A 21,560-nucleotide genomic window follows, 5' to 3' on the forward strand; every position below is an offset into this window, starting at 1 on the left:
TATATATACTCCAGATATGAATTTATGTTTTGTTTATCTTTTATAGAAATATGACAAGACAAATGACACTCTGGTATTCAAAAAATCAACCTATTTTTGAGCCATTGACTTCAGACCATTCCCGTTTGGAAGCTGTAAGAATACCTGGAGGGTATGTATTTTATAGCTATTTTAATTTTGCAAGTGATAAAGGTATATTATGTAATGTTCTTCATAGGTGAAGCTGTGTAGTTAAGAAGCTTTACAGCTACATGGTTTCAGGTCTAGTCTTACTGTGTGACACCTTGGAGAAATGTCTTCTACTATAGCCCTAGGCTGATCAAAGCCTTGTGAGTTGGTTTGGTAGACAGAAACTGCATGGAAACCTACTGTATACATACATACATACATAATATGCAAGTACATGTGTGTGTGTGTGTTTTTGTTTGTTTCCCCACCACCATTTGACAATCGGTGCTGGTTATTTACATTCCGGCAGCCTAGTGGTTCAGTAATAGGGACTGATAGAATAAGTAACAGATTTGAAAAAAAAAACACACATAAGTAGTGGGGTTGATTTGTTCAAGGCAGTGCCCCAGCATGGCCACAGTCCAGTGACTAAAACAAGTAAAGGATAAAAGATTAAAACTAACAGTGCAGCCCCCTCCCTCCAATTTATATATGTAATATATGTTCTTTAGAGATGAAGCCTACTTATACTCCCATACTAAAGAAAGTGCAACTATTTTTATTAGATATGCATATACCAACTTTAGAAAAACTACTCCTTATATGTGCATGTCTCAAGAGGTGACTAAAATGTTTAGAAACAGGAGGAGTATGAAACATTACCTTGAAAACAGAACCATAATGTATATGATGAAGATTGTCAAAGTACTCACAAATTTAACACCAACTTTAGCAGGGAAAATGGATTTCAAATGTTAATTTTGTATTTGGCTTGCAAGATTCTTGAAGTGAATTCATGTGTTGAAATAAATCTTGTTGTAGCTTGGGAGGGTCATCACATTAATATTAACAAACACACTGGCCATATCCCTTCTTTATTGTTAGTCAATTTGATTAAATATCTAACCAACTAACTAATCAATTTTTTGTTTAATGTGCTGCTTAAACTGTCAATTGGTTGTTTGTTAGTCAAAGTCCCTTTGTCACTAATCGTGACCTTTTCAGTGACTTGCCCCCTTCCTAGATTGTTTAACCAGCACATTGAACAAATGATTGATTAGTTAGTTGGTAAGATAAAAAGGGATATTCGACAATTGCATGTTTTATTATTATGGATTTTAAAACATTAATTTGATATTCTATAAAATGTGTATATATCTCAAGAGAAAAACAAAAGCACATATACATACGTGCACACACACACACACACACACACACATGCATATTTATGAGCATATGTACATGTATAGGTACATACATAAAAAGAAATATATTTTTATAACAGTTAATTGTGGTAACTTAGTATTGATTTCAAGTTTTGACACATGACCAGCAATTTCGGGGGATGGGGAAGTCGATTACATTGACCCCAGTGGTCAACTGGTACTTATTTTATCGATGAAAGGTAAAATCAGCCTTGGCAGAACTTGAACTCAGAACGGAAAGACAGAATGTCACGAAGAATTTTGCCCAGTATGCTAACATTTCTGTCAATTTACTACCTTACATGGCAACTTAATATTAAATATCATTTTCACAATTTCTAGGTTATTTATTCTAATCTTGACTATTTTTTTTTGCATTTTCAGAACTAACATCACACCAGCATTAAAAATTTCTTCAAAAAACTTTGGTACTTTGGAACATGTATGCTTGGAATACGTTCGCCTAAGTTTACCAGTAACTTGTATGGAAGAATATGTTGCTAAGTAAGTAAAAGTCTACCTTGTTATTAATCATTTATAATGATGTTGTTCACTGTCTCAGGAACTGGAGCTGCAGAGTATACAAGTACACCCACTAAAATTTTGGTGGGGCAGTGAAAATGCTTTGAACATCCTCCTGAAAACTTCTGTTGTACAACAGAAAAATTAAACAAAAGATTTAATGGGCACAGATTCGATGTCAGGCACAATAACAGTAGTTTGACAGAATTTGCCAAGCATTTCGCTTCAAACGACTGCAATTTTGAAAAAGATTTGAAAGTGCATATTCTCAGAAAAGTGCATATTCTCTGCTTCACTTTCACTTCCCAGAATGCACGAGGAGAAATATGTTTGCAGGTTATTAACATCACACCCCGGAGGAATTAATAAAATGACAGGAGAATATCATCAAATTTATACAAAACTGTTTGATTAAATATTCCTCTTTTTCCTTTTCTTTTTTCTTTCCTCTTTTTTCTGTCTTTTTCTATTTGCCTGTTATAAAATTGAAACTTAAAGACTGATGATGTCATTCCATCAACGTGTAGACACTGGTTGCTCTCATTCATATTTTAAATTTAAATTTCTATAATGGTGGTGGTGGTGGTGGTGGTGGTGGTGCTGCTGCTGCTTCTCATCCATGCAACTAAAGATTTTCTGAGCTCTACTACATTTAAGGGACAATTAAACAAAATGTGTTGAAAGCAACCGAGAAGAGTTTTGGCAGCTAACAAATCCAGCATACAAGATCTGAGAGAATTTTTATCTTAAAAAGTAACCAGTACATAAAATGGCATATACCAGATTTCTCATCAGACATAGCAGAAAAGTTCTTATTAAAGTATTTAGATATGTATATGCATACATACTTCTTTAAGCTCTTTACTCCCACTGGAGCACAGACCATCAATGACTTTTTTCCACTGTTCATAACTTTGGATTGTCTTTTTTACTTCTTTGCACTTGGTTTGTGTCAAGTGTTTCTCTGAAGGAAGGCCTTCCTCTCTCATGTTATGTTGATTTTGAATTATCAAGAATGTTGATACCTCTGGAAAGTGGTAGTCCATAATATCTTTGTCTTGATTCTTTGAAGGCATATGGCTTAGTGGTTAGAGCATCAGACTCACAGTCATAAGATAGTAAGTTTGATTCTTGGACCAGGCTGTGTTGTGTTCTTGAGCAAGACACTTTATTTTACATTGCTGCAGTTCACTCAGCTGTAGAAATGAGTTACAACATCACTAGTGCTAAGCTGTATCAGCCTTTACCTCTCCCTTGGACAATATTGGTGGTGTGAAAAGAGGAGGCTGGTACGCATGGGCAACTGCTGGCCTTCTATAAACACCTTGCCCAGACTTGTGCTTCGAGGGGGAACTTTATAGGTGCAATTCCATGATCATTCATGACCAAAGGGGGTCCTTTTACTTTTTTATCCTTTGACTTGTCCAATATGGGAAGTTCTACAAATGACTTGCTCTCTGCTGGCATAGCTCTGAGGGTCATTGAGATACATAAAGCCACCATACTGTAGCAAGCACTGGATCTTATGCATATATGATATAAATAAACAAGAAAATGTATGCCAAAGTAAGCTTTTCTTATATAAAACTATATAATGTATATGAAATTTTTAGGGACAGAACCATCCAGTCAGAAATAGATCACAAAATGAATTTAGAAAATATTCGACGTCATGAAATGGACATTGAAGAGGAGAGAAATGCTTATGCTGATATGCCAGGCCAGAACTACAGCGATGCCAATATAAGTGATGCTTCAGTTGAAAAAGGAAGCAAAGTAATTGCTGGTAAGTAGATTCTACTTTCTTTGCTTGTTACCATTTTGTTTCTTTTCTTTATTAAAATACGGCTTTTAGAATCTCTGACATTATTAAATGACTAACTCACATTACAAGGTTTTCATTAATACTTCATCTGTTTCATAATAAACAGATGGACTCGTCTCACAAATGTTCTGTACAATTAATTACAGCATGTATCTGTTTCATTAAAATATCTCACTTTTCATTGGTTTTCAAATACTAAATTCTTAACAAAAAATTTAATCTTGTGAGGAAAACATTTTCGTTTATTCAAGGTTGATCTTCAGAAACAAACTAGCTGCAAGATTTGCTGCTTTTGATTCTGCTGCTTCAATGAATAAATTTGATTTTATTTAATTGTAAAATACATAATTAATATAATAAACAAAGATTATTAAAGATAATTTTTCATTCTCTGATTTTGAACAATTCTTTCTAAATAAATTGCTTCTCAAGCTTGTATTGCATGTCTTCTTCAGAATAACCGTACTATTTACCTGATATTGATTTGAGATATTCTTCTTTAAAAAATCTACACATTTTTTTGTTTATAATTTTATTGCTTTTTTTTTTTAATCTTATTTTTCACAACTACCTGCTTGAAGCATTTCATATTTTTAACTTTCTCACTTTTTCTAACATATATTGTCAAACCTTTACATATACATTCAAGTAGAAATATTTTTATAAGCAGCTTTGAAGTTTAATTACATAATTTAAGGCCAAAATTATAGTGAAGAGAAACTACTCCTTAATGTTATTTCAGCTAATTGTTTTGTTACTGTCCTGTCCATGCACACAATAAAGAGGTCTGGGAAAGAATTGAACTTGGATCCAAAGCACCAGAATGTTTAAAACTTCTCTTTCTTTCTAAGTCAAATTTTTTAAAAAATCTTAGTAAAAATAAATTACAGTAACAGAATATTAGTAATACTAACTATAGTTATGGTAAATATGTTCTAGCTTGCCCTTAGCAGAATTTGTAATAGAGAGAGACAACAATAATAGATGGAATTTTAATATTGAACTCCAGCCATTATTGGAGTTATATATATAAATATAACAAGTAAAATGTCTGATTCACTATTTAAAGTATACATTTTTTGGTATTAAAATATAATCTAGAATTCTGAGAAACTTTTGCAACAGATAATTTTAGAGTCTCAAATATTTCAGTTTGCTGCTACTCCAAATTGAAACTTCATTTCTCAAAGCCACATTCGCTTCAGCTAACAGTAGTGGTATTTCTCCAATTTCTTTAACAGAATTGAATCTATGAAAGACTACATTTCTTTTTTTTTTTTTCCCCCACTTTATAAATTATAAAACATAATTATCATTATTGATTTATATTTCAGATCAAACATAATCTGAATTTTAACCAACTGCACTTCAAATAATGTGTGCTATTTCCTTTATTTGGTGACTAGTCTATAGATTTAGTGCTTAATTGTCAACTGATTTTATTAGAACTAAATCAGAATTAAATCTTGTAAACCAGTCACCAAGTCCAGAAAATATATATATATACACACACACACATCCACACACATACATGTACACATCATCTAATAATCCATAACTTTAAAATAATGCAGACCTTCATACATTTGTCAATAGGGTATGTCAATATTTATACTTTACAGTAATATAGATCCATTTCAGCTGATTTTACCAACCAGTTTCATGAGCTCCATCTTAGGTTAATGCTAATTGCCTAATTTGTGTACAAAACTAATTAGTAAAATCAGCTAAAATAGATTTATAACACTGTATAGTATATATATATATATATATATATATATATATTTGGGGTATTGAGAAGCAATGTCATATTTCATGTAATGAGTTCAAATCAGCATGAAACATATTGTAAGTATATTTATTCATTCAAAATATAATCAACATCACTAGCAAAAACATTTTCTCATCTCAAAACCAGTTTTCTGATTCCTTGAGTAAAAAAAAAATCAGGGCCTTTAGAAGAGGAAAGGGTAGGGTTTAGACATTTTCACATCATACTTACTTCTGAATTTTTTTTTTTTTTTTCTCTTGGTAAAGTTTTCCAGTGACCTGAATAAGTGAAAATCTGATGGTGTTAGGTGTCTGGTGAGTTGGGAGAGCAAGGTAGAATTTCCAAGCTTAATGAATTTATCTTTTCTTGAGTTATCTTGTTGAATGCCCTGCTTTATTCTCAGAGCACAGCTCACTCCCCTTCTCTATACACTTCCCCAATTTGCTTAAGATGATCTTGAAATGAGTGGATCAAGGTTTATTAAACCTTCAGGATAAGTCCCTGATACTTTGACATGGATCGTCTTTAATTGCTGTTTTCACTGCCTCATTATTGAAAACAGTCAGTCTTTCTGATTGATATCCATCCAAAAGACTAAAATTACCATTTTTAAATCTGTTAAACCACCATTAGCATATCCAAACACTCACACCATCAGGATATACAGCACATATGTTTTCCTTTGCACATGTTCCCATGTTGCCCTACAAGATTTGCAAAATATGCAGTTCTTAATATGCAGTTCACTAAAGCCCTTGTTTTCCATCGGCCATCAGACAGAGCATATACACACAGAAAATTTGTCCACATTAAGATTTAGTCATTAACTCTTAGCTGATTGGTTGATTGCAAGGGTACATTTTATTGGCTTGAAAACTATTTGTGATATGATGTCAGACTATTTGCTCCAAAAGACAACATTACTCTAAGGTAGCCGTAATACATTTTTGTTTACTCCTTCTGCACCAAAGTCAGACATATATTATCAAATATTCTTGTATTGTATATTCTATGAAACAAAAATGTGAAACAGGAATAAAGACTGAAAGCTGGCTTTTCAGTTTCAGCAGTACTCATATATGGAAGATTTGTTAGAATATGGATTGATATGATACTAGTATAGTATATTAGCATAACAAGATAATAAAGTTAACTATTAACTGTTGGTAAAATATCCTGTGAGGTTAGTTTGAAAGATAAGTTGAACATTCACTATGAATTGTCTGATGGTGATCGCATTTGAATGTACAGCTAAGTTGTTGACACTACAAGCTTAATTAAAAATGTTTTTTTCAATTCAAAAAGACACACCCATCTTTTACATGCATATGTACAATATACACACGCACACATACAAACACACACATACATGCATCCATGTATACTCTGAAACTTTCAGCTTCTATATCCAGATTATATATTCACATTTATACCAATAATAATTGGTGCCCTTGGTTTTGTGAGTAAATGCCTAAGTAACAATCAGGATAAGGCAGGGCTTTCGGAAAAAGAAATCAATCAACTAAATCACACATTACGAATACAATCTGTAAGGGGAACAGTAAAAATATGCAACACTTTTCTCAAGTTTTAAATGTGACATTATTTTTGTTATCTACATTCTAATGATGGAACTTTGTACTTTGTTAGAAACTAGCTCCTTCCTCAGAGGAAGAATTCAAATAATTAAAAGCAGAAGAGAACATATATATTCCAAATAAGAAGACAAAGAATGAATTTAATACATCTTTATTAATAGTTACAATTGCTTCAAAACCACTCTGTTTTTAATGTTGTTACATGAGAATGTAGATAGCCAGGAGTTCAGGTTGAGTATCGCAATGGAAATTCTGTAATTCTCTACAATATCATGACTCACAATATACATTTATATATTTAAACAGAATCCTACTTTTTATGATGAAAAAAAATTTCTATAAATAACTGATTACTCCCAAAACCATCCATAAATGTTGTATTTTCATAGTTCTTTATTTGTTAAAGGAATTAGAAAACCCTTCTACTCTTCCTATTCTCATTCAAATTTGTCGAAAACTAAGACACATTTTCCTATATGTTTATTTTTTTAAAAACAAAACTGTTTTTATCATTTGTCATAATCTTCATAATGTTTCTAAGGATTGTTATTATTCTGTTGGTGAATTCTACTTGTGCACAAGCATCCTTGAGTATTTATCTCTATTCTTCTGATCTCAGTAGACAAGCTCCAGCTAAGATGTAGTAGTTTAGGCTTCACAATACTAGTTGCTTATCACATAACATCCAATAATATCTCTATTTTCTCTATTAATATTATCTGATATGATCTAAATATGATGAAAACTGGTACAGGTCAGCAATAAATTTTAAATTGAGTGATGGAATCTTGAAATATTAACACAACAGGTTCATATTGAGCAAAACTACTACTCTGATACAAATGACCATTCTATTCATGTTACTTTGCTCTTAATCTGGCTTTTAATTTTAGCCAGCTCTTTGTGTATTTTCTGTTTTTCTACAGACCCTGTGCATAGATCTAAATAGCAGAAGTTGCTAAAGGCAATATATACGTAGTACTTTAGTATGATTATCTCAATGAGCATGAGCCTTGGTGAACACCTACCTCATAACCTCAAATCTCTTACTAAATCCATTGTCAATGTAGACTCTAAATACTTTACATTCATACATAACACTAAAATCTTCCCAGTGTAGCCTTTATTGAGTTTTAGTTACAGTTAAAACTAATTGCTTTATACATAATCTTTTTTATCCCACCTCACTTTCTTATTCCCTATTATAATGTAGTAGACTGAGAGATTCCTCCTAGTGTTTATTATCAACTAAGAAGAAAGCAGTGATTTGGCAGAAACGTTAGCATGCAGGATGAAATGCTTAGCAGTATTTCATCTGTCTTTACATTCTGAGTTCAAATTCTGCCAAGGTCAACTTTGCCTTTCATCCTTTCAGGGTCGATAAATTAAGTATCAGTTGCATACTGGGGTCAATCTAATCAGCTGACCCTCTCCCCCAAAATTTCACGCCTTGTGCCTAGAGTAGAAAAGATTATTAAACTAAGAAGTTCTCTTACAGTTGCCTCACTACAAGTACAGCCTTTCTTCTGCTACAAATTACACTCAATCAAATATAACTCATGTCTACATGAAGTTTACTATGACTTCTATCACTTTGATTACTTGATTAAATAGTCTTTAGAGAACTAATTCCGCCTTACAATATATCTCCTTTACCTTTGTAGTCATTGACAACAATGCTTCTATACCAATTAATGAGAATAACTCCTGCACAAACTAATTGACTTGTGTAACCCACAACCCTTGCTTTCAACATTTATACGTTTTTTTAATATCTGGAAACATTTATATTCAATAATTATCTAATTTGAACTTAACCTAAATGTGGGTGTTTTATGAGCAGTAATAAGTTTTTATTTATACAGTGAGTGACTTCTCCTTGAATGTAACCATGGATCAAATAAACACTGTACAGCACCTTACATTCATTGCTATTTAACATGGCTCACTGTCTTTTAGATTCTTTACATAGCACTCTTGTTCTTCAAAAATTAAAGAATTAATATGAAATTCTTCTTTAGCTGAAGGGTGGTTTAAAACCAACTAACCAGCATATTTTTATGAAATCAAAAGATTTATTAAATTTTATTTGAAAGAAAACCACATCTATATTAAAAAACAATCTGTACTTCAATCTTCATGCCCTGACCTTCAAAGAATCTATAAAGAATCAAAGAATCAATAAACAAACATTTCATCAATTGTCCCGAGAAGTGATCTTATTTCAAACATCGACAAATAGGGATATAATTTTCTAATTTTCCACATTCATTCATTATGTTCATCCATAGTGTATATATTTAATACCAGTTTCAAATTTTAGAACAAGTCTAGATGTGTGTGTGTGTGTGTGTGTGTGTGTGTGTGTGTGTGTGTGTGCAATATTTTGTGTGTTATTAGTGTATATATTTAATATTGAGCATATATATTGCCTATGCAATATTAAGTGTATCTATAGGATATATCTAATATTTAGTGTGTGTGTGTATATATATATATATATATATATATATATACATTTATATATATGTAGTGTATATTCAATGTTTAATCAGTTTAGTTGCTGTAAGTATTTGCAACAGCCTAGTGTATTCCTTATAATCTTGTGTACATCATTAGTTTTTTCCAATTATAATCTGCCACATATTCCAGCAAACACCAACTTATAATTTAGTCATTTATAGATACAGAAATAAAAAATTTTTTCATTCCCAAACATGTGATAATGCTAATAAATAACGTGATCAGGATAAATTATCCATACATTGCAGAAAAATATGTTACCGGCCAGCCATTTATATTTGTCTTAGTAATATTTGTGAATTAGCTTGAGAGTTAAATGCACACATACACATGCGTATGTATGCAGGCACATGCACACACACACACACACACACACACACTATCTGAATATTCTATGCTACTTACTAGGTTAGGAAGTTAGGTACATCTTCTCTGAGGAATAGTCAACAAGCTATGAAACAGTCCATTAGAAAATTCCATTCCTCTTTTTTTTCTACATATTAATGACAAACAAAGAATGTTTTTACATACTTGTTACTCCCACAGTGTGTCTTCCTAAAACACACACTTATTCAAAGTTGACCCACTGAAGAGCTCATCTGTTTCAACTGCCTATATTCTTTCTAGAGTAAGTTCAGAAACTCAACAAACATGGATTTCATCCAGAGGGAAATGGTTTTATCAATAACAAAATTACTACACAAGGGACACCTTATTTGAAACCAGCATTGAGTGTTTTACTGCCACAACATATGTAAAAATTAAGGGAGTTCTAGAAATATCTATACTAATAAATGCACATTTGTGTGCATATGTGGCTGTATCGACTCCCTGATTTATGGACTCAGCCCCATTGTAGCCTTTGACTTTTACTATCTAAAGGAGTTTTTTAACCTAATCTTTACACACTGTTACTTATAACTTTATCTGCTTCAAGTTTCCATTCCCCCCAAAATAATAAGATATATATACATATATATATATATATATATAAATATATATATATATATATATATATATATATAATAGGGTAAAAATTTGATATTAATTAATATCAATTTAATACCAGGAAACCAGCACATTAGAAGAATCAGAAGATTCAGAAAATATTTTCTGAGATCCTAAAAGGATTATAGTACATGTGTATATAAAAGAGACCACTAAAGTGGACTGTTAATGTGCTAGAAGAAGATCACTTAAAATTCTCAAAGACAGATTCAGCGGAGCCTGTTTTTGCTCCGCTGAATCTTTCTTTGAGAATTTTAAGTGATCTTCTTCTAGCACATTAACAGCCCACTTTACTGGTCTCTTTTATATACACACATATATATATAAGATCCATATATGTGTGGGGATATACAAACACACACACACATGCACTCCTTCAGATGTAGGAATAGGGAAAGCTCCAGCTCCTCATCCTGCTTCATTTGGAGACTGAGATCAGTGAAGCAAATTTTCCAACATCTCATTACCTATCTTATTACCTATATTGCTTCCTCAGTAAGCAACTACTTATACTACAATAGCCTTCAGAATCCACGAAGAGAAAAAAAAACATTCTATTTTATTGTTGTCACCAATTATACTCTCCTATTAATCAACTTCAAACCATAGGCAGCTTATAATGTAGAAAGCCCATCTTTATCCTTGCAGGCCCGTGCACAACCTTATAGTATGCAATTGCTGTTTGCTCAGAGTAATATTATTTGGTCTTCTATCTACTATGACTAGGGACTATTATTATCCAGCTAAAATTACATCAGGCAGCCATGCTTAACATGCAGAATGATATGTAATCTGATACCATTTAACTAGTTATGTCACCATACAATAACTGCATGGCTGAAATTGCAAATGCAGCAAATTGCCAACTACCTGAAACCATTATCCTGTCTGCTCTATCATGTGGAACATCTCATAAAAAGATTGCTATCACTGCCTAGCCAAAGTATCCAGATTACCATAACTGATCAGTGAAGACATAAATATTCTCCTTTTGAAGCCATTTATATAAAGTTGTTTTAAATTCTCTGCTCTCTCACTCTCTACTTCTGAGGATGGGGATGTGTTCTATGGCCATGAAACTTTTGGTAATGTAGAACTAAATCAATCTGTTTCATACACAGACACACACACACACACACACGTATGAATCTGCATGTGTGTGTACTGGTAAACAGATACAAAGCCACTCCTGTATTTGACTATTTTTCAAAGCAATCCTGTTTACAAAGGCATATGCAAATACCAGCAAAAGCATTTCTGTATCATGTTCTCTAGGTTTCTCATTAAATAAGACAGGCAAGCAGTTTTCATGTAAAATTACCATCTTTACAAAAGCAAAGTTTATGTAACAGGTAATAAAAGAATGTTGGGCAATGTGTTTTAATAGCATGAGTAGCAACCTTCTCAAATAACAACATTTAGTGAATTGGCCTGAGAACAGCAGTTGAAATGTAAACTTCCTGAGTATTATGTTTAACATTACATCAAAATCACACAAGTAAAATATATAGCAACTCATCCTGTAAGCACCAAAATTCAAACCACATACCTAACATCCTCAAGCATGTACCCAAAGGCATGATGAAGAAAATAATCTACCCTTAACAGAGGTGAGGAGTACTAAACTGAGGTACTAACATGCAGCCACTCCATAAAGATGATTATGTACTCACCAGTAACAATCATAATATTATTAAATAAACATCTTTAGAGTCTGAGTTCAACTTTGCTGTTCATCCTTTCAGGATTGATAAAATAAGTAAGAGTTGAACCCTAGGGTCAATGTAATCAACTTACACCTTCCCTCAAAATCGCTGGTCTTCTGCCAAAATTTGGATCCAATATTATTTAATAAAGAAATAAAATATAATATAGCGGCTATGTAACATTGTTTCAAAACTAACAGAATGAGGAACTTGCTGTGTTTTACTATGAAGCATATCTCACTTATTCCATCACCTGTTCCCACAAAGACCAATGCAATGATAAGCTATAGCCACTTCTAGGTTATACACAGTGTTATCAAAGATTTTAACCTTATTGCATTAAGAACTCTCTGTAGTTTCAAGTTCAATTCTATTGTGGGACACTTGAGACAAATATTTCTTGTTTTAGTCGCAGGTCAACCAAAGCTTTGTAAATGAAATTTGGTTGATGGAAACTGTGTGAAAGTCTAGTAGGGTGGGGGAGATTCCTGTTCTAGGGTGGAAGATTTAATCTTTCACCTGGTTTAATGTCATCACGGCATACCTTCAGTGGCTCAGCCTCAGAGTACAGCATTCATGCCTGGTCTCTGGCCTGGGGTAATTTAAACCCAGAAGTTTTTGGAGGCCCTGAAAAGGATCATGGATTCTGCCCTCTTCCTTCTCTGGTTAAGCTAATTAAGACAGTTAAGACTCAATATACAATTATTGATGTGTGGAGCTCTGTCTGACACCTGAAAGCAAAGTACATTGAAAACTGTATAATTTGCCTTGATAAGATCACAACAATGAAACAAATTTCCCTTCACAAACTCTACAGGTCTCACAGACCCTCCATTCAGAAATTTCCTCATGAATACAATGGCCTACACTGCTATTTGGAAAACACACCCAAAATTTACTTGGAAATCAAGAGTTAGCATTTCTGATAAAGGCATCAACATTTACATATAAGTTAGGGTGTTGTGACTTCTGCTTTACCACAAAACCTCAACATCATTTAATATTCTACCACAATTCTAAACAGAAAAACTTACTTATTTTTGAACTGTTGTCACAAGTCTAGATTTCTTCTTTTGAAATTCGATAAAGATTCTCCTGATTCATAAATGACACACTGTGCCATATAGTTGTTTCATGATTTCATGAACCATTGCTTATTTCAATCTATGATGACTTCATTAGCTAAATAAAGCTGGTCTAATAAATTTTTTAGGTATGAATTTGTATTCTTGATTAACACATATATACAAATTAAATTCTACATACTTTTAGCATAAGGGAATATTGAGCACTTTGTTTTGGTACAAAAAAAAAGCATAAACAAAGGATGATGTTGCACAAATACTCAACTCTGAGTGCAATGCTTGTTATAGCAGAAACAGCTCTAGGCCAATGAAGTTGGTTCCTTTTGTCATTCCTGTTTCTTTTGTCATTCAATAAGTTACACACAGACACACACACACTAATCTAATCTAATCTAAGAAATATAAAAGTTCAAAAAGCATTCAATTTATCCTAATATATTGATCACAGTTTAATAAGTTTCATAGGTTCTCTTGTGTATTATAATCATTTTGAGAAATAGTTTATTTACCATATTTTCCCCAATATTTGCATGAATATTTATTTTTAACTTATGAAATTTTATAATCTGTTTTTAGTCGTAGTGTTTTTTTTTTTTCTATGCAAATAGAATTGTAGATTATTTGTTCTAGCAAAAGAATTTCTTTTAAACACATTAGCTGAATGTATTGAAATATTCATTTAAAAACTGTTCAAATCAATTTCCTTTTTAATAAGTTCCATCAATTTTTTTTTCTATGTGACTTAAATACTTGTACACATCATTTTATGGCAACTGATCCATTTGTTTGTAGCTGTCTCTCTTAAGTAACCAATATAAATGTTCAACCGATCACTTTAAGTCAGTATATGAGCTTCACTCTAATACAAGGAATATAAAAATAATACAGATGATTAAAAACGATTATAGCTGATTATAATGAGAATTAGTTTGTACAATAAATTATCAAGAAACAATTTTATAAATGCTGCAATATACTTCATATTATACACATTACCTCTTCATTCTACATTTTGATACTGTTCTGAGCCACTTCCCATGAATTTATATATATTAAAGTTTTCACAAAATATTGTAAATTAAAATATTAAGCAGTGAAGGGGAAATCTTTTAATTATTAAAGTATCTTAAAGTATCACAAATGAAAGAAATTATGGCCTATCTGAAAAGGAAATATACATAAAAACATCTATACTTCCATGTTTGGAAGATATCTTTGAAATATAACTTTAATATTAAATGTAAATAATATCATGAAGATTGTTGTATTACAAATTTCACAACTACTAAGGCAGTATTACTATAGCCTGCCATTGCAACTACAAATGTGTAGATTTGAGCAAGAAACTAGCATGTTGTATATGAATGGTTGACAACCGCATGAAACAAACATTCTGCATGGTTTTTCCTGGGCAGATACCTTGAAGAGGATAGCAGGGGGTACCTCTGATTCCAGCACTACTGAATCACATCGAGAAGGATCGCTCAACATCAGTGATACTACTGAAAAGTCTGACGGTGGTAGTAAGTAGATCTAGTCCTAATCTTTGATAGTGATGTTTGTTAATATATATATATGTGTTGTGTGTATCTTAAACTGTTGCTGACAAAGTTTTGTAACTCAGACTTCATTTGGTTAATGTTGAATGGCTGTCATTGTGCTTTATTAAATTCAATAACAACAACAACAATACTAAAAACATACTAACTTCTGGAATGCTTCTGAGATGTGACAAATTTAGTCGCAAACTTGGTTTTATTTGTTGATAAGCTCCACTAAAACTTACCATTCCACGAAACATTTTTATGATATGCTATAAAATATGTAAACTTAGAATGTTAGATGTTCATTGTTTTATCTATCACTGTTTGTTTCTAAATCATTAAAGATACATATATATCTTATATGTATATATATATATATATATATATATATATATATATATATATATCTTATACATATCATCATTCATCATCATTTCATTTAATGTTCATTTTCCATGCTGGCATGGGTTGGATGGTTTGACAGGAGGTGGCAATGCCAGGAACCATACAGGTTTCATTGTCTGTTTCGGCATGGTTTCTACAGCTGGATGCCTTTGCTAATGCCAATATATACATACATATATATGTATATATATATATATATATATATATATATATATATATATATATATATATATACATATATATCATCAGTATGTATATATAAATATAGATATCTCTATACGTGTCTGTGTTCAGTATGTATATTTATGTACATTTGGTGTACATTTGGATGTATGTATGTGTGTATTCATTTCATTGTGACTGTTCTAACAGATTGCTACTCAGGAGTTTCCCTTATATGAAACCAATTCTCTTCTTGTCCAAGGAAGCAGCTGCATGTTGAGGAAACACTAGAATAACAGGCCAAAATAGATTATTAAACTCTAAGATGGTATCAAGTACCTTTTCTCCCATTACTTAATGACAGCAAAATTTTGTGTGTGTGTGTGTGTGTGTGTAGTGTAAGTTTAAAACCTCTACAGCTTGTATTGAGTACTTTTTTCATCTTATGTAGTTCTTTGAACCATTATGTGTATATATCATATGTACACCGATGCGATGACTGGCCCCGCATCATATGTTACCAAGGGTGCGAATATGGCCTCATCCCAAGTTTGTAAATATATTGGCTCTGCCAGTACTTCTTTCAAATGACAGTCGTCCTTCAGAGTCCCAGAAAGACGGTTTGTCACATCCCTGGCTTGCCATGTGTGATATAAGATGGAAAATAATTGATCATCTGGGCCATAACAAAATCTGCATCATGGAAAGAGCCAAAATTCTTAAGGACTATACGAAACCTGGCACATTAAATAGTCATAAAGAAGTGTTTTCTAAATGTGTCCACACTTCAAGTGCCACTTACTGGAACATTGGATCTCACTATTTGCTCATTTGGCCTTTTCGGGTTTATAAGGGGATTCAGAGGAGATAACCCATCCTCATTAACGTGTTTTTGTTAAGACATATTTCTCAATTTCTGAGCATTTCCTCTCGTCCATGACGTAAAAATTTTAATTTTTGTCTTTATATAGAGTCTGATGAGCTGTCCACAAGGCTTTGGCTTAGTGGATATGAAACCTTGGGTAACTCTATTTCCAAGATGTAAAATTCTTTTGTTGAAACAATTATTGCTCTATTCTTTAGAGTGTGCTTCTTTTCTGATATATGTTTTATTAATTAACTATATATATATATATATATATCCAAATAAGAAGTCAAAGAAGGACTTTAACACATCTTTAATAATCAGTTACAATTATTTCTGTACCAACTCTGCTTTCAGTGCCAGTTTATGCAAAAGTACCAAATGAAAATTTACATAATATTTATGGTTTTAAACTTTAGAGTGGCATTTCTTAAGATCTGCATCAAAGGTGCACTCTTACATTGTGTTCTCTTACATTCTACCCTCTCAGGACCTTTATATATGTATACTCTTAAACAGCAGAAACAACAAAGTGACTCCAAGAACCAAGTGGTCTATGTTTCATGCAAGGTATTTATCAGCTAATGTTTGATAAGTGTCATGCATGAAACTCTTGGCCATTATGTTACTTTGTAAATTCTGTCAAAGAAAAATAATAAAATGTACATATACTCGTGTATTTAGTTCTATTTATGTTGTTTGTCCAACCAAATCTACATAGATATGATAACAAAAAAATTAAAACTGTCTGAGAGGGTAAAAAGAAATTCTCTATAATCTTAGAGAATTATATCAATGTAAGCAGCATGAGATTTGAACAGTTCATCTTTCAGCTAGAATCTGACTTGGATGTCCCATTTAAAAGAGCAGAGTGAATTTGCTGAAGGTGTTGTGATAATTCTATAAAATACGCTTAAAAGACAAATCAAATTATTTGAAGTGTAACCATGTATTTCCTCTACAGCAAAAAACCTCTTCCGATTTCTTCTTTCATACTTTAACCTCTCATCTCATAGTATAAAGGTGCCTTCTTCTCTACCTTAGTCCCACTCAGTCAATGTTAGTTTTGCAAGATACATGGCAACCTCACTGGAACTGGTACCATGAAGCAAAGTACCCAGTATACTCTGCAAAGTAATTAACATTAAGAATGACATGCAGCCATAGAAATTATATCAAACCAGATATTGGAGCGTACTGCAATCCCCCAACCCACTGGACCCTGTCAAACTAACTAACCCATGTCAGCATGGAAGATGGACATTAAAAGGGGATGATGATGGTGGTGGTGGTGGTGGTGGTGTGTGTGTGTGTGTATGTGTGTGTGTGTGTGTGTGTGTTTTCTATCTGTTATAACATGCTCATATTTAAGTTATATCATTTTGTGCTTAGATACAAGTGATTTCGGAAGAATAAAATTGTTAATGTTTTTGTACTTTGGAAGACTGCCATGGTAACTGTCTGTTTTTGTTGTTTTTTATTGCATAAAGAAATACTTGATAAATTTTTGTAGGTGAAACTTATTTGTGGAGCATTGTCACAAAGATATTGTCCATCCATATATAGTGTTAACATCTCTTTATTCAAAGGTTAATTAAATATCTTTACATTTTTATCTCTGGAGTATAGTATAACATGTAATTTATTCATATTTATAGGGTAAAAATCTACAAATGCTTTTTATAATACATTTTTGAAAAAAGCACCAAAATATATTTACTTTCTCTAAAATATGCCTTGAGTAAACAGTTTAGATCTCATTTTATTAGAGTCATGAGATGAAATATATTGTCTGAGAGAGTAAAAAGAAATTCTCTATAATCTTAGAGAATTATATCAATGTAAGCAGCATGAGATTTGAACAGTTCATCTTTCAGCTAGAATCTGACTTGGATGTCCCACTTAAAAGAGCAGAGTGAATTTGCTGAAGGTGTTGTGATAATTCTATAAAATACGCTTAAAAGACAAATCAAATTATTTGAAGTGTAACCATTCTAGGTTCAAGATCATCTTGGCCATTCATCTTTCCGAAATCAATAAAAAAAGGTAACTAGTCAATTATTGGGATTGATTTAGCTAATTACCCCCACTCCCCTCAAATTTCTGGCTTTGTACCTATATAAGAAATTATTATTACTTTTATTATTAAAGTGGTAGGCTAACGGAATCTTTAGTAGACTGGGCAAAATACTTAGCGGAATTTCATCCAGCTTTATGGTTTGAGTCCAAATTTTGCCGAGGTCAGCTTTGCCTTGCTTCCTTCCAGCATTGACAAAAATAAGTAACAGTTGAACTCTGGGGACAATGTCATTGACAAACCCCCACCCCAAAATTGTTGGCCTTGTACCAAAATTTGAAACCACTAGGCACATGCATGGCCTAGTGATTACGGTGTTGCACTCACAATCGTAAGATTGTGGTTTCAATTCCTAGATCAGGCGGTGCATTGTATTCTTGAGCAAAACAACTCGTCTCATGTTGCTCTGTGACTACTTTGACACCTCACATGTGGGACACTATGCACCTGGTCAGGCAACATTGATTTGATGGAAGGAGTGAGCTAATATACAGCACAAACATTTGATCACTATAAACAAATCATTTATGCAGGTCGTTTGGCAAAAACTGAATGCTCATACATCATCTTCAACAGGAGAGTCCATCATTATTATTATTATTATTATTATTATTATTATTATTATTATTATTATTATTATTATTATTGAGTGAGAGAGCAGTGCATGCCATCAAAGTGACACTGGGGTAAAATATACGAAGCCCATTATACCCATCATGACTACCCATCTGATAAGGGTACGCCAGGCACATGCATCACAACCATATGTGCGCGACATGATCTTATATCAAAATAAACAGCGCATGACCTCGAAGGTGGAGCCCAGTTAGAATTTTCTTCAGGTCGAGTAGCCGATCCTGCTCAAAAGGTCCGTGAATAAGGTTTGTTTAAGGATGTTGAGCAAAACACCCATGTTTCCAAAGGTGAATTATTCAAACCCCAAAGAATTCTTCTCAACACATGGCTATGATGCTCTCCCACTACTTCTGCTTCTGATCAAAGATGCACATATCGTCAGCCACCAAGGGACATACTCAACTGGTTACGGTCAAACAATTGACAAGCAAATCTGTGGTATTGAGCAGAATATTTGCTGTAGCCCATCATTATTATTATTATTATCATTATTATTATTATTATCATTATTATTATTATTACAGGGACAAGCTCATAGAATCATTGGCAAGTTGGGCATAATGCTTAGCAGCATTTCTTGTAAGTTATGTTCTGATTTTGAGTCTTGCCAAGGCTGACTTTGCCTTTCATCCTTTTAGGGTCAATAAAATAAGTGCCATTTGAGCACTGGAGTGGGGTGAAGTAATCAACTAATTCTGTTGCCTTAAATTTCTGGCTTTGTGCCAAAATTAGAAAGACTTATTCTTGTTGCTTGGGCAGTGCTCTGGTAGAATTGTTAGTGTCAAAAGGAATGTTTTGAGGTATTTCTTCTAATCCTTTATGTTCTGAGTTCAAATTCTGCTGAGGTTACCTTTGCTACACATCTATTTGGGGATTAATAAAATAAGGTAGCAATCAATTTCTGAGGTCAGTGGGATTCACTGATCCCATCCCACCCAAAACTGTTGGCCTTGTGACTAAATCAGAAACCAGTATTGTTGTTGTTGTTGTTGTTGTCAGGGACCTGAAGTAGTAGAATATAGAGCAGAGTACTGTACTGAACGATTGTGTATCTCTGTGTGTTATAAGTTCAGATCCTGTCAGAGCTAGTTTTGCTTTATGTTCCTCTGTGGTTGATAAAATAATCACCAGTCATACACCAAGGTCGATTTCAAACTTCTAGCCTCATCATCATCATAATCATAAACATCATCATTATCATCACTGCTGTTATACATATCTACTTTAAATTGAATTTTAATTGAAGTAAATATCAAAATAAACATTTCTGAAAATTAATTTTGAGACAAAAAGAAATACAAATTGTATTTTTATTTATTTATTAATTTTTTTTTTTATCAAATGAATATTTTTGAAAGATTTCCATTTCAGTGAATAAAAAAGAACAAAGATCCAATATTACATATGACTGTGTCTTATTTTATCAGAAAATAGAATAAATGTGCTTGTGTGACATTTTACAGTGAAAAACATACTTTTGTTATGTGGCTTATTAACCCTTTAATTTATCAAGTTGTTGTACCTAATTGATGTCAAAGTGTAAATATGTCCCTGTAGAGCACCTAATGAAGCTATTGTAGCAAACAATACACTGAGTCTCACTTTCAACACCATCCTAAATTCTGCATAGCAGCAGCAGCAGTAGTGGTGGTGGTGGTAGTAGTAGTAGTAGTAGTAGTAGTAGTAGTAGTAACAGTAGTAGGGGTTGGGGTAGTAGTATTAGTCATAGTAGTGGTATAGACTTAATGTTGGTACAAAATGTAGAGGCCTCTATGTGTTCACTCAGCCTGGTAGAAATAGAAACTAAATCTCCTTCAAATCACAACCTGCTGCCTTCAAGCAGAAATGATTTGTTAGTCCATGTAGTGTTCAGTGAATTGATAGAATCATTAGTGCACCAGACAAAATGTCATGTGGATTCATTACATTCTGATTTCAAATCCCACCAAGGTCAACTTTGCTTTTCATATTTTCGAAGTCAAGTAAACTAAGTGTCGAGCAAGTACTGGAGTATCTATAATTGACTATTCTTTCTTCCTTGTAAAAATGTCAGGAAGTTTCATGTCAGAAGATCAAAACAAAAGAAGAAATGGTCAAAGCTGGAACAGTTTTGACCATAATTTTTGCTTGATTAAGCTTGACCTGGGATTGATCTGGGTCTAAAAGAAAAACAACAAAGCATAGAAGCAGAAATCCTCAAGAGAATGCATGCTTTTTGTATCAGTGTTATGTGTGTGTGTGTGTGTGTGTGTGTGTCATTTGGGAGGAAGTTCTATAATTTCAGTAGATGTATCTGAATTGCAGCATGTTTCTTTTGTCTGTGGATATTCCGAGAAAATGTTGACCATATTCCACATTGGAATTAACTTTTGTGCAATTAAATTTATGCAAATATATAATGTGGACCATATTCCACATTGTGATTAAATTTTGTGTAATTAAATTTATGCAAATATATAG

General features: G+C 32.7%; 1 protein-coding gene across 16 annotated transcripts in view; it reads left to right on the forward strand.

Annotated features, from left to right (window-relative positions):
• The window catches only part of LOC106881762 (ryanodine receptor 2), a 381,060-nt gene that overhangs the window by 165,395 nt on the left and 194,105 nt on the right, over positions 1 to 21,560 (forward strand). For 14 of the 16 annotated variants that reach the window (XM_014932251.2, XM_014932252.2, XM_014932258.2 and 11 more), the window contains 4 exons: positions 47 to 151; positions 1,758 to 1,877; positions 3,509 to 3,681; positions 14,827 to 14,934. In XM_014932251.2, coding sequence (XP_014787737.1) covers positions 47 to 151; positions 1,758 to 1,877; positions 3,509 to 3,681; positions 14,827 to 14,934 — 506 coding nt within the window. The remainder of the gene's footprint in view (positions 1 to 46; positions 152 to 1,757; positions 1,878 to 3,508; positions 3,682 to 14,826; positions 14,935 to 21,560) is intronic. The other 2 variants (XM_052971848.1, XM_052971849.1) reach the window with 1 other exon arrangement.

The sequence above is a fragment of the Octopus bimaculoides genome, chromosome 11 (assembly GCF_001194135.2).
Source record: "Octopus bimaculoides isolate UCB-OBI-ISO-001 chromosome 11, ASM119413v2, whole genome shotgun sequence".
Classification (NCBI taxonomy): domain Eukaryota; kingdom Metazoa; phylum Mollusca; class Cephalopoda; order Octopoda; family Octopodidae; genus Octopus; species Octopus bimaculoides.